The sequence below is a fragment of the Cololabis saira genome, chromosome 22 (genome assembly GCF_033807715.1).
Source record: "Cololabis saira isolate AMF1-May2022 chromosome 22, fColSai1.1, whole genome shotgun sequence".
In the NCBI taxonomy this organism is placed as follows: Eukaryota; Metazoa; Chordata; class Actinopteri; order Beloniformes; family Belonidae; genus Cololabis; species Cololabis saira.
Genome location: NC_084608.1, coordinates 13,825,237 through 13,841,808, shown reverse-complemented (window position 1 = coordinate 13,841,808; position 16,572 = coordinate 13,825,237). Strand labels below are relative to the sequence as shown.

The following is a 16,572-nucleotide window of genomic DNA, read 5'->3' as shown; positions in this document are numbered from 1 at the left end:
AAGAAATGCTTATCTAGACTCTCGGAGGGGAATATAAAAACAGCCCCTGGATGTCTGCATTTTAAAATCCCTGGTGCGCACAGTTAGCCTTTTAAATTTCACTATTTTAATTTAAAATGCCTATTCCTAGAAGATATGCGTGTTAGCTTCGGTGCTCGGAGTTATTGTGTGAGCGTATTTGTTTTTGCAGCATTTATGTTCTCTGGCTCTTTTAGAAGAATCCCAAGGTGACATTTCTTTGAAGAAAGTGCACGAAAGGCCAGGCACCTCCTTGTGTGTGCGTTTCTGTTTGTGGGGAGATCAGTGTTTGTGTGACAAAAGGTTATCCGAAAAGTCACGGCTGGTTGAGTTTGCCTTTTGTTCTCTGTACATTTCCACCCAATTAAGAGACAAGACTGACAAATCTGCTCCTCCTCTTTCTCCTTCTCACTCACCCTTTCCCGTGTCCTTCCTTCTTTTCTTCCTCCTTCGCCTTTATATCCCTTTTTCTCCGTTATCCACTGTCTTTATCCATACTTGGATGGAACTGGCTTTCAAATTTGATGTGACCTCCTAGTGACGTGAACATCAAGCCACTGTTGCGACAAAGACACGGACCCAGAGGACGTTTCTTTTCTTTTTTCTTTTTTTTTTTTTTAAATTCTAGTCTCCCAGCCAAGTCAAGACTCTTTAAACCTCATGGTTTGAAGCCAGAATTGTGTGTGTGTCTATTTTATTTATTTTTCTCTGAGATAATTTCACTGTAAGCAATTCATGAGAGCTAAAAGTAACTTGGTTTCCATGGCGTCCCAGACAACATATAGTGTATCAGCGGACATTCTATGTGTCGTGTGGAATTTGCATGATGACAGTTTAGGGGAAAGCAGCTCTAACATGTTGCTCTCACTTGGATTTGGCATTTTGACTTTTTCAATTGAAGACGGCTTTAAAAATGGATGAGAGATCCCTCATAAGGGCAGACTTGAGAGGGAAAGAAAAATGAAAAAGCAACACAAAGTTTGACAGAAAGGCTGAAAAAAGATTGCACTTTCATATTTGGTCCATTAAGGCTTTTCAAGCATCTCTGCTCTTATGTTGTGAATAAATGCAGACTTCTCTCTTTTTTTTCTTTTCCACCGTCTTCTACAGATAGAATAATGACAATTCTTAAGTATTACGCAGAGGATCTGCATTAGCAGGAGAAAAACGCCCCAACTAAAATGCAGATTGAAGGGGTTGAAGGAATAAAAAGGTTTATAAAATGCAGCATTAGGAGGCTAAGAGGTTTAAACGATGAGGAAGAAAAGAGGATGACAGGTCCTGTTCCTATTACGACTTTGGAGGTGTATTGGCTTGCCATGTAGCAACAGCAGGTGCGTAACCAAGGGCCAAGTATTCAGATATGAAATGTGTGTGCAGGTTTTTCTTATTTTTGACAAATGATAAATACTTGGACGTTGATTGTGACCATTATTATGGAGAGACTGTACTGTAGTCCCAGATAATATTACCTCGAGCTGGATACACATGTACTGTTTTTTTTTTGTTTTTTGTTTTTTACCCTCTCATAAACCACTGAGAGCTTGAATGGATCAAATGAGGAACATTTTGAACCCTCATGAAATCAAGACTTGCTTGGAATGGTTTCTATTTTTGATCCCCTCCTTTGTTTTCCCATCTCCATGTGGAGGATGATAATGACCTCATTACTGCGGCTTTGTTCTAATTTTCTCTGTGCCGGGCTTCTCCATGAACAACAGCCCCCAGTATGTATTTAAAGGGTATTGTTTTGAACATGTGTGTAATAATATGTTCCGTTTTTTCAGCTTTGCTGCTCGGCTATTATGCTCCATCTATTGATTGTGTCTCTGATATTATCCTCTTTTCTTGTCTTCCTCTATAGGCACTCAGAGGATCTGTCTGATCATCCTGAACCAGCCTCTTGATAAGCCCTACCTACACACCCTCTGGAGTAAAGGTAGATACCTCGCATATCATAAAAATAGATCAGACTATAGCTCTTTTTTTTCCATATGTACATCACTTATATCCGCTTTGCATTGATTTGCTCTCAACATAAATTCCCTAGGTGCTTTCTGTGGGAATGTGCTCTCGAGCTTGCACAGCCCACACTCTGCAAAACTTTAATTCGATGCCATGTTTTTGAAAATGGCCCTTTTCCCTCCTCTTCTCCACCTATCCCGTGATATTTGCAGAAAACAGTTCTCTGCTCTGCAGGTATGCATTTCTGTTTAGTTTTATGACGTGTGGCTCCATTACCCAAACAATTACTACTTTCAAAGCCAAAAGAATTGTTAAACAGTGTAAAGATGTACAACATATTGGTTAGGAAGTGCTACTGATAGATTAAGAGCAAAACAGACTTTAAGTTTCTATCTCGTTACAGCAGACGACAGCAGTGCTCATTGTCCTTAATTGCTATACTGTCCATCATTTCTCAAACACTTGTTGAACAAGCCGAACATAACATTTCAGACTTGTGATTTGTTTAACCACTTCATTTAAAGACAACCAACCAACAACCATATGGTGCTTGTTATAATAGAAAATTGCTATGAACAAGCTTCAAATGAATGCTAATTATACAGAATATAATGACTGAGCTGAGTGAAGAGGATGAATGATGATGCTTTTAAAAAAGTACAAGCTTATTCATTCATTCAGAGCATAGAATCCAAACTGCACACGCTCAAAGGTGAATGCTTTTTCTTACCTGGGTGGCTGGATAATTTTTCCTTTTTTAAAACATAATATAACAATGAGTCCTCTTGAAAGGTCTCTGCTCGTGATTGTAATGCTGTAATGAGGTGCATCGTCACTGTAGATATCTGATGAATAATGTGAGCACTTTATTGGCTCGTATCAAAACCCCTCTAAACGGCGATAGTGAATCACATCTGCGCGGTTCTTGCAGCCTGTTGTCAGAGGAGCAAATGGTTGTAATAGTCCAGAGCGCGGGGACTTAAGGTAACGACAAATCAGAGCTTACATTGTATCTCACTATAACGGCCTTCTCGCTGATGTGCAAGTCTTGACAAAAAGATAGCGAATACCTCATAGCTGTTATGAAAAGGGAAGAAAGTAAATTCCTTGCTGGATTGGGACCTAACAGCCACGTTCCATCTGGTGCGGGATAATCTCACTGAATGGCTCCATTTCTGCAGTTGTGCCCTCTCCCATTGTGGTGATTGTTATTGAAGCGCCCCGTCTCTTTCCTATCAGCACTTTGCTGGCCCCACATCTGCTGGTAGCTAATTGGATCTTTTTAGAGGGGATATATTTATGAATTTCAGCTGGATTATGCCTAGCATTACACCTATGACTCCTAAATCCCTTTTTTAAGTAGTGGCATAACAGAGGATAAAACATTATTAAAAAAGAAAAAGAAAAAAATTTTAGACCTTCAGCTGTATCATTTATGAGGTAGATTGATGGATATGTTTTACCGTTTGTTTTAATTTGACATTTTATTATTATTGTGATGGCTGCTGGGGTGCAATGTGTTTAATATGCAAACCAAACAGTGCCATATCAGCCTGCCCTTGAAATGAGCTCGACACAGTCTTACACACCACACACAACTTCCTTCAAACTGGGTTTGCCTTTATTAAGTAATTTGTTTTATCGAGGACAAAGCAAAAATAAGTGACCCAGATCACAGGTCCTTTTTTTCCCCCTTTTTTCTTCTTTTTTTTTAATGCAGAGATCACGGAGAAACAGCAAAACTGTACACACCACTTTATGAAAAATATAACCAATAAAATAATGCAATGTGGCAAGAATTTATGCAAACGAAATAGCTTTGAAGGCAAACTTAGATTAAAACCAATTAAAACTTCAGATTGAATTTTAATGAACAGGCCTTTGATATTCTTATCAGCAGAGCCAAAGCCCCAGAGGTACCTGAGCTCTTTCTACCTCACAGCAGTCGTGGAGTTCAACATTGCTCTCTTGGTTTTTGTCATTACACCAGCGGACCTCTAAAAAATGTTTAAGGGCACTTGACAAAGCAAATCTCTGCATCCAATTTCTCACTGAAGGTTGTTTCTCCCCGAGTTAGAGATTCTCTCAGTCTGATAAGGGACAAGATTATGGATATATTGAAGAAAAATGGTAGGAAGGAAAAAACACATCAGCCTAATTAAATAAAGTGTGTGTGTGTGTGTGTGTGTGTGTGTGTGTGTGTGTGTGTGTGTGTGTGTGTGTGTGTGTGTGTGTGTGTGTGTGTGTGTGTGTGTGTGTGTGTGTGTGTGTGTGTGTGTGTGTGTGTGTGTGTGTGTGTGTGTGTGTGTGTGTTACTGTATATAACCTATTGTAATGAAATACTGTTAAGTCAAGGGTGTCATGTTCAGGTGAGAAGAATATAAGAATTTTTTTTTCTAAATATTAAAATTAAATTTACTTGTGGATGCCATTATGATAACCTAATAAACTGTTTAAAGTTTTTTTTAGTTTTTTCTACTGCTGTTTTGTTAATTACAGTTCACCACAACTGGAAGGAGGTGCCACCTGAAAACACTTCTATTTTAAAGCCTTCTCCTGATGTTTTGCCATCAATTATTGTGATTTTTAGGGCCCGATTTACTAAAGGTTTGCGTGTGTAAAAAAGTGTGCAAACTTGACAGCACCCGCAAACCAAAGTGCCAGCTGATCTACTAACAGCGTGCAAAGAGGACTGCGCCTCTCAAATGCGCAAAATAGCACACGCAATCCATTTAGTACTTTTGCCCTGATGAATAATCAATATGGGGCGTACCCGCCAGACATCGCTAAATACTGGGAGGGAAAGATGCAAATTGGTCCATTTACCACGCGCAATGAGATTTACCAAGCCTGAAAGTTTTTGCGTGGATTGTGATTGCGTCTGTATTTAATACGTTCGAAAGGAAGGTGCTAATCTCCACATGCAAAAGGAGAAATATTTTATTTGAATGTTAAATCGAGTATTATTCAGCAAAAGGTTGCCACAGGAGGCACATTCATTTTTTTATTTGTGTTAATAAATAAATCACGTGTTTTCATGGAGAAAAAAGTGTTTCTTATTGTGCGCCTATACTTGTTCTGCAGTTGTCATACCCCGGTGTTGTGCCGTATTCAGCACCCCTGCCGTGAAAAGCACCCCCCCGTCTGACAAAAATGATATTCTCATTCCGTGTCACGTTCTGTTTAGCGTCCAGTTTTGTGTTAATGATTCATGTTTAAATGCGCTCATGGATTCAAACTTTTTCAGTGCACACGCAATTTAGTATTCTTTATTTAGGATCTTAGTAAATCGGGCCCTTAGAGCGCTGAAGAGCTGCCTAATCATCCGGGGGCAACTGAGCGATGGAACAGGGTTTTAGGAGTCGAAGCATCTATACATTTTTGAAAGTAGTTTTTTTTCCCTTACCAAAGAACCACTAAATAGAAGTTTGGTATGTTACAATGTTATGGGATGGTTGTGAAAGCTGTGTGTGAAGTCAAACTGTTTTACCTTCGCTCATTTTAAAATTCTACAAAACAAAAATAATTAGCAACAAACACTGAAAAGTGGAAAGTAATGTTTCACATTCATTTGCAGGCCAGTTTGGACAGCAGCTCATATTTGACTTAACTATTGAGAATAATCCTGAAGCAGTAGTGGGCTGTTGCGGATCCGTTTGATGGTTGTTTTTTCTCAGATTTTGTTTTCAGACTCATTAGACAGCTGTATTTGAGACACAGGAAGTATCAGGCTAAGGATTGCATCGAATCATTAAACCTACCAAGTGAACCAGTTTGCAGCCACTGTGCATTAGATACTTATCCTTATCATAAGCATGCTTTGGGCATTTGCTTCCTTTTAGATATTATTACTCAAAAGAAAAAAGTGCTTAAGAGCGGCTTTGGGTGGTTTCTGAAGTGTCACAAGTGATGCTGTGTTCTGGATATCAGAAAATGGAAGTTCTTCTTTATAAATTTTGCTCTTGGCAGCAATGCACATGGGACTTGAGCAAGTTTTGACAAGCTGGTAATTGTCTGTGATGGGCGGTTCTTAGATCTGCTACAGTTCGATGGTAAACATGCTCGAAAGTTTATCATTTCATACTTGAAATCTCATATATTTTTAAAGTTGTGTGTGATAAGCAGATGTCGGCTTGCGCATCAGCGTGTCTCGGTGTGTGTATGTCTCCAGATGGTTGTTCACCTGGAGGCATCATAAGTAGGCTCCCGCCTTTTATGGAAGCACACGTCCTCAGTCTCTCACAAACATACACACTCCACTCTCAGGTCCTCTGATGTGCTGCCCCTGGGCCCCCTCTTCCTCACCTGTGGGAGAGGTAAGGCAGCAGGAAGCACAGGAGCAGTTGAGGCTACAAGAGCGCCGACCTGATCAAAGGGAAGCTCATTTACTGATGCCTAGTGTGATGTTGTTAAGTTGGATCAAGCTGCTTATCTCAGTCACGCACCTTCTCACTCATCTAGTTCATCAGTCAGCCGTTCACTCACTCACTCCCTCACTCAGTCACTCATTTACTTACTTTGAGATTCTTCACCAGCTCGTTGTGCAGCACCCCAAACAAGAATCACAAAGAACAAAATCACTGGAGGGGATTTCTCACGGAAAAATAAACAAAAAAGAAAATGTGCCTGGGTTGATTGCAAGTGCCCCACCTCATCAAATATTGACGCTGAGAAGCTTGCTGAAGTTGAAGTTGGAGAACTTTCACCCACCTGCAAGTCAAGTAAAAGTGTTGCTCATCAGACAATGGAGCTGAAAAAAGTTAGCATTGCACACATAATCTTCATGCTCTAAGAGCACGTCTTTTAGGGTTAATAGGTGGGTGGGGAATTAAGAGGAAAGATAATTAGCTAAGATTGATATGGGATGCAAATACCAGCAAAGCCTGACGAAGGATGTAAAAAAGGAGAATGACCTGTTGAAATAGATGCTCTCACAATAACAAAGAGGGTTAGAGTGGCTATGCAGTAAGGATCTGAATTTTAAGCAAATATAACAGTTTAGGAACAAAAACATACACACAAATCAAGTAGCAGTCATTTACACTTTCCTCAGTGTGTGTTTATTTTTGGATTTGAGTTTTGTTATTGATGCAGTGCACACATTTTTATCAGCATATAACAACCTGCTTCCTACATCAGGGAGGAATGTGCATATATCATAATTGAGGCATACATACATCATTTTGAGCTTAAGAAAGTTTGTGGCTGAATGTGTACAAAGCATAGTGGTTCAAATTTGTCTAAGTGACCTGCAGTCATCTCTTCCACCTCCCCCCAGCTTCTTGAGAGGATATCATGTACTTTTTCTTGCACAGCAAGATTTACATAATCACTTATGAACCCCGTGTTTGTGCTTCGGATCCACAAATGTGGGGCACCTCCACTGCTGACATTTGGAGTACTTGAGATTCAAATGATGCATAACTTACGATATGCTGACTTTAGCTGGCCGTTTGCACTTGACCTCATTTTTGTTTATCTTCTTCTAAAAGAGCTGTACACAAACCTTGTTGATGACCGTGGTCTTTGGCTTTACACGTTTCTCTCATTTGGACAGCATTTACATGTAAGCTCACAGCACCAAAGCAGATTGTACTACAACCCGGCGGCGGGACAGTGCTGTTCTTTTGTCCTTTCATGGCAGTTGGCCAGTGGTGCTACTAGCTGCATGAACTCTGATTTTTTATTTTTTTTTTTACTTTTGTTTTTCATAATTAAGTAGTTATTTGAATGTTTGTATAACATTGCTAACGTCCTAACTTAGAGAAAACCAGAGTGCAGCTGGAGGGGAACGGAAGTAAGATATTTGTGCTGGCGATCAATCACGATTGATGAAAGGGTTTCAAAATCATGTATCTGCAGAGAGGTTGACAGGTATCTGGGGGAGGTTCTTGATGGATGAAGGGAGGGCGTAAGGCATCATAAGGATTGTAAACTTTTCACTGCTGTATGTGACCTTTTTGCCCTTTTGCCGTTCTGCACAAAGACCCAACTTGACAGATATTAATCCTCCCCACAAATCTCGTCAGTGCAGGCCTCCCTTTTAATAAACTCCTGCCGCCTGTGTGTGTGTGTGTGTGTGTGTGTGTATATGGGTGTGTGTTTGTCAACATCAGTTCATACACTCACCTTTTTGACATTAAACTCAATGGCAGCTGAAACAAAAGCCCTTGCAGAGTTGAGCATTGTGTAAGGAGGTATCTTGTCTGCAACACAGCAAAGTGACTAGAAACGTTGGTAATGAAGGCTACAGAGAGGATTACGATGTCTAGTTCACTGACAAGGTGAACATTCATAACTGCAACGAGGTCATGTTGTGTTGTCACGGATGATGAAGCAACTACATTCGATATAACATTAAATACATTCAGTGTAATGATATTTAAATCCCCCATAATGCTACAAACAGAGTTTGAACCTCTGAGGATTCCCTGCCGTGTCTGGCAGCCACCGGTCGGTACTTGGCATCAGAGCTTCTGGGTCCTTTGGATTGCTGGGTCAGACATCTAGGGATCGATTCATCACTTGACATATCTGGATGTTTATTTGGTTTGAAAGTCATTTACGTAGCCTTTTAAACTTGAAATAGTCAATATGGAGTAATCATATTTCATTAGCAACCTCCCCAGGCTTTAAAATAAAAAGAAAAGCTTCCATTGATCAAACTTTCACATTATTTGAATGAATTCAGTGCCACCTTCTTCTAGTGTGTGTGAAGGTTATTGAGTCAGATGAATCGATGGTTGGCAGGACCAACAAGCTCAAGTCTGATTCTGCCACATTAACTTTTTAGCACTTTGAGTAGTTTTTAGTCTCCACATCATTTTTTTTCTACAGATAAATGTGAAACTTGTGTATTCCTCTCCTCCTCAGTGACCCAAACACACACAGTAAGTCAGGGACTGAGAACATCTTCAAAAATAAAAATCCTTGAGCCTTGTTTCCTGCCAGGAGTTTCTCAAAATAACCCACAACAACTGCTATTTCTAATGGAAAGAGTTCTTCTAGCTTAGTTCCTTACACAAATGCCAGGATATGTCAAGCCACACTAATCCTGATACGTATCACTTATTTTTCACCAAAAGAACGACAGGATTACAATGGAAACGTGATAAAGTCAAACATGTGATACCTTAAAAAAATACAATGCAGCAATTATTAATGAACCAAGAGAGTCCAGATGGCTGACAGAATGTGTAGTAGTTCAGTATCGCCTACGCACATCCTTGTTTTTTTTTCCAGATATCCTCGTTACAAAGCTTGTTTGCAAAAAAACGTCTTACTGTTAGTTACAGCAATCAAACTGAAGTTGGATCTAAAGTTAAGATTTAATTTAAAGGAATTAAACTTTGAACATGATAGAACTCTTTCACGGCTATTAAGAAAGTGGTTTACTATATTGAAGGTAATTTCAAAAGCCTCCACGCTTCTGTGCTGTGCAATATTGAATTCTGTTTGAGTAGTCTGCACAATTGATCCAATAACCATCTATATAGAATATTACTTTGCCGGCCTTCATCAATAACAACACATCTAACAAGAATCTCAGAAACCTTGTGTCGAGAGAAACTGCCTTAACCATCCCCCATTTATTTTTTCCCTTGAAAAATATAGTGGACATAAAAAATCTATACATGGTTATGAAATTGCAGGTTTTTAAAATGTAAAGATAGCAATAACAGCAACATAAATGTCAGCTTGTTTGAAAAGGTTTGTATTCTCCTCCCAATTAATACTTTAATTAATACTACCTTTCATCTTTACTACAGCTTTTGAATTTGGTGGGGGGTCTTGCATAGACCATCTGTCTTTCCCTTTTTTTGCGCTTTTTGGTCTATCTCAGGAGGCGGAAAAAAGAGGTGATCAGATTTAACACCATTCCAGAAAGCGGCTCTTACATACAGGCACCGTGACTGGCAAAAGAGGGAAATGCTCCGCAAAGAGATGCCAGCATGTCGGTGTCTTAAGACTGGGTTGATGTTTATGTCTCCTTTTTCTTTTCTTTTTTTTCATTGCTATGCTGGAAATTCTTCTTGATTTTCATCTTTTTTGCAAAGGACAGAAAGTTTTGTGCAAAAATATCTTGGTATTTGGAAGTATTTCTTGACCTTCTAACTTGACGAATGCTCCTGGGCCAGCTGAAGAGAAGCAGCTCCAACGCACAATGCTGCCCTCACGATGCTTCACTGTCAGTATTTGCTTTGTGCCAAACAGGCTAATAGAATTAAAGCCAAAAAGTTTAAGTTAATGGTTTGGGATGACTGAATGAATCTTTTGGCATACTTCCAATAGACTTGGTTGTTTTTTTGTTTGTACCCCACAACCCAGACTTGTGCAGAATATGAAGAGATGGTAGTAACATCTGAGTGACCAGTACCTGGCAGAATAAGTTGATTCACTTATTGATTGTGATTTTGATAATTCCAGTGCTTTTAATATTGTTTTATATCACTGTGCTGTTTGTTATTTTTGAAATAATAAAGTCTCACAGTTCCTTTGCCAACTCTTTGTAGCCCAGACCTCTCAGTAGAATGCAGCTCCAAATATTAAAGCAAACACTACAGCAACAGCTGACTTTTATCTAATTTTTATTTACTTTATTTAATCAGAATAGCTGAAATTGATGGTAGGTGTGTGTCATTTAAAGATCTGGAGGCTGATGCACACCTAAAAAAAACTTGAAAAACAGGTGCGTTGGAGTAGGTAGGAGTGAACAAAGGAAAAAAGGGGTCTATAAAAAAATATATAAATATATAAAGCAAATTTTGTTTGCTTTAAAGTCTTTTGCAAGTGACTTGACAGTGTGCCGGAGACCCCTTTTTTCCAGGTGTGTGTCATTTACCTACAGGCCTAAATCTGAATGGGACTGATTACAGTTAAAGCCCTCATTATAAAAAAGTGTACAAACTTATGCAGTCGTCATAGCTGACTTATCATGACTTAATCTCTTCTCTTGGTTTTGTGCAACAGCTCGCTGGTGATGAAATCAGTGATGCAATAAAAATATGTTGGTAGGCTAACAACATTATTTTTGCATCAACATTATTTTGCATCAAGCATGAGTCTGTAAGGTTTTACCAAACTGTGGTACCATTTATTTATATGCACGCAGTTGTTTAAAAAAAAAAAAAAAAAGCTTTATTCAGTACAAATCTTGTGACATTTTCTTTTCTATATTATTATTTTGGCATTTTGGTATAAACTGGTATATGTATATATTACATTTTCTGGGGAGATTGTTGCAGGAAAAAAGGTTTTGAGGAGAAAATTGGTTGTACAAGTGACTCATTTCAAACAGCCAACAATTTATCGTTTCCAGTGGGAGAATGACAGTAATTGCATCTCCACCGTCTGTGGATCGAGTGCAGATGGAGAGATGATATTTCTCAAGTTCAGATTACCCAGTTTAGCCATTTAGTGTGATGAAGATAAATAGGATGTTGTGAGAAGGTGAACATGTCCACTTCTCCCCCCTCATGAACTTGCAGACTTATATTTTAGCAATATGTGCTCGTCACTGTCTTGGTTGAGATTCTGTTTGGAAGTTTTGTCAGTACGGTGTGGTACCCACTACTTTGCATAATCTATCTTTTATTCATCATAAAATGGTTTGTACATCTAGTTACCTTGACGTTCCTCGTTGTTTGACTCTTTGCCATGTTGCAGAAGCACGCGCTGCAGTGGGACAGGGCTTTTATGTCATCCCCACTAGGGGAACGGGCCGCGGTTAGAGACGTAACAGGGGGAGATGTGTAGCTAATTCTTATTAATTTATTGTCATTTAGCACTTTGGGGATTATCTTGGTTTGTATTATTTAGGTTTTGAGTAGTCATAGGCATTTGTATTAGGTTGTCCCGTTTTGCTGATTGGCTGATTGTTTTGCACTGAGAAACTATTTTTGAACTCGAAACCACCTCGCTGTCATCTTTTTTCCACCTAGAATTCCAAGCCCACATTTAACTTAGTGGCCAGTCTTCGCGATATCTCACAGATGTGAAGAGATTTAGAAGTACAGATGTGCCCAGAAGTGTTTTGGAAACCTTGAGATGAAGCAGCTGTGTGTCTTCTGCAAGTCCAAACAATTTGTGTGTAAGATTTGTGTCTATAACACTAATGTTAGAATCACAGCTTTGACTTTTTGATCTGCATATGAGAGGAGAAAAATAACGATTTTGACACACTATATTAGATATCATGCATGTCCATCTGGTGGTTATTGGATATGAATGCCAGTCAAAAGTCTAGACTTTCCTCCTCATTTAAAATTAATAGTTGTGTTCAAACATTTAACTGATCAACTTGCAGTCAGTTGTATTTCTCGCTTTTGTTGTCCAACTCTAACACCACATTCTGATTACAGTTTTACAATATTGTGGAGGTAACATACAAATTAGGTGATTATTTCCACAATAAGTGGGTAAAAAGGTACAATTGTAGATAGAGAGGATACCTCCTTGGCTCACCTGCAGGTGTCTGTACTCCATGCATAGCTGTGTCCCTGCCACTGATGGTCTGGGCTCAAGTTTGACCCTAGTCAACTGAACATATAAAACATTTTTACATAAAATGCAGCAGCTACAGAACACAGTCCCTTTATTTTAATTTTTTTTACTTTCCTAAACTTCAATTTACAGAGTAAAAAAAAATTAAAAAAATTAAAAGCAGCAACACCAATCAGCAACACCTCCTCTCAACACATATTTGAAATAAGGCTGGTGAAAATTACACGATAACTTGCATCTTTTGAAAGAATCCACATTTTAGTTTTAAGTAAGAATCACGTTCTTAAATAGTAGAAAATAATTAACTGAATGCACGCATAGCATCTCTTGCCTATAGAGAACATACAACATGCCATGACAACGGAGCTGGCCAAAAGCATTGCACACACCCTCCGTCATACGTTACCACAATGCTGCTGTGTGGAGATGTGATTGTGTAGCAAGTGTTGAAATAAGTTGGTCATTTCAACTTTACTTACTGAAGCTTTTTATGTCTTTTTGTCTGCGTCATCTTCAGTAAATTCAAAATGGATCCAAATGACAGGCACTGCATTTTTCTTTGGTAGAAGATCTTCTTCACTTCTCCACGACTGAGCTATCCTCCATGTTGTACCCTCAATGTTGCCTCCAAGTTGGACAGGGTGTAGTCATGTGATTAATAGGATTTTGTTTAAAATCTCTCAATACCGATACCAAAACTGATACCTAACTTTAGATACTAATTTCTGAACAATAATTTTTTTGATACCAGCATAATAAAATCTACTTCTCCATATAAGAAGTTTTAACGATAAGTTATAGATAACACATTTATGTTCTTGGGGAACATTTGACTTAACTGAGAAGATACGTGCTGTACTTTCACACATAAAGCTGTCCTTGGTGTTATCGGATGAAGAAGATGTGGTGATGAAGATGATGACAGATGAGCTGAATGTGAGGCGGTAAAATGTTGCTTGTCAAATGCTACAGCTCTCTGCTCTTATATTAACCAAGTGTTTTGCTCGGTTGGTCGTGTTGCACGTCTTAGTGGATGTGTCTTTTTGGCATTTGTTGCACTGTTATCCTTTCTGTTGAATGTGCCTTTGTGGTTCACTGATGGATGCTGTTATATTTTAGTGTGAATGCAGTGATTAAGTGATGACTTTAAGGCAGTATCAAATTAAGAAAGCAAGCACATATTATTCAGTCATGCACTTTCCATATTTCGTTGTGCTTCCATATTGATAAATTAATTCTGTTCAATTGAAAAAAAACTTAAATCATGCCATTTCTCATATTAACTGTATTTTTGTTCTTAAAAGCCAAGTCAAGCACACAGAGCTGAGAAAATGATTGACAGACTTAGATATAGTCTGGAACTCCAAGTGTAGCTCTAAATTATTCAGGGTGTGTATGTGTGTATTTGTGTACACTCATTCACAGATAATGACAGTCCACAACAGATTTAAAGTAAAAGTTCTGTTTTTCAAGAAGTTATTTCAAAAGTTTCCCAGCCTTGCCTCTCGGTTACAGATAATGAATCATTTGCATTCCAATCAGTCTTTGATGCCAATCACAAGACAGCAGGTGGTTGAGGTTAGGAATAAAAACACTACCTTCAGTACAAGTTGCTTATTTATATCAGTGGAAATACTTCTGCATTCTCAAAGTTATGAAGAGCAGGATGAATGCTGCAAGATTGAGAAGTTCTGTTAAAAATGTCATTCCTCTCCTTTAACCCACTAACCAGGTCCAGATTACTATGTTCACCTAAAAGTATGTGACATGCTGTCACATTCTTATTTTTCAGCAACATTTTACTATTGTTATGCAGTAATATTATATTATATTATTTGTATATATTATATAATGTATCATATTATAAAAGTTTAGTAGCAAACTGCACCTTTTTCTTTAATTTCACAGCTTGTTCAGTAGTTAATTGGTTAATGTTATATTTCCCCCCTGAAGTGTGAAGTTTGGTGTCGCAAAGCAACATCTTCACACTGTTGTTTTAGTGATAATTAAGTACACTAACTAGAGCTCACTTCATTAAAAACTTCTGAATACAAAGTGATTTTCATACAATGCTGGTGACACTTGCGCCGTGGGTTTAAAAGCATAGACTATAATCAATATTAAAAACCTTTTTTCAAAACATGTCTATGTTTGAAAGGAAGACGCATCCTGCTTAAGAGATGAGTTTAGGGAATGGGCCCAAATGGCAAAAATAAAACAAACACACAAGTGTTGCCTGTCTCTTTGGTGCATGCTTGAGTTAGTTTTGAACAAGGTGCAAGTACAAAACATCAGCTGATCCTTTGAAGTTTTCCCTCTTGTGCACGCCCCAAACAGAAAGAGGGCTTTAGAAAAAAGGCTGCCTATTCAGTTTGAATAAAATAGATGCTAAGAAAGAGCATGCATTTGCAAATAGTTTGCATCTTATTTATCACAATGTGAAAAATAATTAAAAAATTGTGAATAATGGCATCCCTGGATGTTTTTTAACCAAATGGTGTACTGTCACTGAAACTAATTTGGGCCTTATTCAAACTTTGTAGATCTCATCAATGGGATTGAACTAAGGGTTTGCTGATGCAGGTGTCTGACATGCTTTGAAAACATCCCTCTACGTAACACCGGCTAAACTCAATTATGCCTGTCTGTCTTTTTCAGCTCTCTTGAAGGCATGTGCTGATGGAGGTGCCAACCGGCTCTATGGGATCACTGGCGAATGTCGTGACAGGTGAGTCGATCTTTCATTAGTTAATTTGTGTTTTGACTTACTTACTGTAATTGCTTTATGTTCGTGCAGCAAGATGTGTGATCTGGATGCCGATAATTAAACAAAGTGCATTGCATTGGAGAAAAACTGTTTTTATGTTTTTTATCTTAATTTAATCTATTTTTTAATTTAATCTTTTTTTTTACACCTCTTTCTCTCAATGCAGATTGCTTTTGAACCACATTGTACATCCTGAGACCGTTTTAGTAGTTTCATGAGTGTCATTTTTCTATGAATGATTATGTTCACTGGAGGTGAGAAATTTCACCCTTTTAAAATCTGAGGGGTGTGTGTGTGTGTGTGTGTGTGTGTGTGTGTGTGTGTGTGTGTGTGTGTGTGTGTGTGTGTGTGTGTGTGTGTGTGTGTGTGTGTGTGTGTGTGTGTGTGTGTGTGTGTGTGTGTGTGTGTGTGTGTGTGTGTGTGTGTGTGTGTGTGTGTGTGTGTGTGTGTGTGTGTGTGTGTGTGTGTGTGTGTGTGTGTGTCCAATAAAGTGACGTAGGTGTGCAATTTGCTGCAGCCTTTTCTTTTTGGATAATGGAAGACAGCTGTCAGGACACCGACCGATCTGGGGATCAATCAGTCCCTGAAGTGTCGAGGCTTTCACATTAGCACCTAGAGTGTGAACACGAGTTTGTATTTCACCTGAGTGCGAATGGGATGTCATACATGTCTGTGTTTATCTGTCTGCGGGCTTGTTCATGCAGTTCCTTTGCTGTTATAACCAGGGTTTTTCCTGCATAGAGAAATATGAGGTGGCCGTTGTGGCCTTCCGAGACCAAAAGTGTATATTTTTCTACATTTTAACCTCATCTGACTTCTGATATAATTCATCGAAAATGGGAGAATGTGAAATCCTTTTACTGTTAAAATGTGGTTAATTTATCAAGAATGAAAGTACGATACAGTCACAAGCTGCTTGTGAAAGAGAGACTCGGAGAGACTCATTTTTACCTGTTTGAAATGAAAAATAAAAGGCTGAGAAGCTTTGAATATTTAGACATGAATTTCCTCCCAGATTCCAAAACATGAATGTCAGGCTAACTGGTGATTCTGCATATCCTATATAGCAGGGATATTCAATTGGCGGCCCGCGGGCCACACGCAGCCCGCCAGGAGCTTTTATGTGGACCCTGGTCATATTTCAAAAAAGGGGGTGTTTGTTGAAAAAAATATATATATATTTTAAATTTTTTTTAAAATATTTTTATAACTGGCTACTATGGACTAAAATGGTTGTGCTCAATGCTTAATAAAATAGTCAAATAAGGAAATCTTGGTGGAAAGTGGTGCTTTGTCATTATGGCGTGTTTTATTAAAAG

The 16,572-nt window shown here is 38.6% G+C and overlaps 1 protein-coding gene across 2 annotated transcripts in view; it reads left to right on the top strand.

The window, feature by feature from the left end:
* The window catches only part of tpk1 (thiamin pyrophosphokinase 1), a 363,180-nt gene that overhangs the window by 275,817 nt on the left and 70,791 nt on the right, over positions 1 to 16,572 (top strand). For both annotated transcript variants that reach the window (XM_061713901.1, XM_061713900.1), the window contains exons 3-4: positions 1,883 to 1,957; positions 15,145 to 15,214. In XM_061713901.1, the coding sequence (XP_061569885.1) occupies positions 1,883 to 1,957; positions 15,145 to 15,214 (145 nt within the window). The remainder of the gene's footprint in view (positions 1 to 1,882; positions 1,958 to 15,144; positions 15,215 to 16,572) is intronic.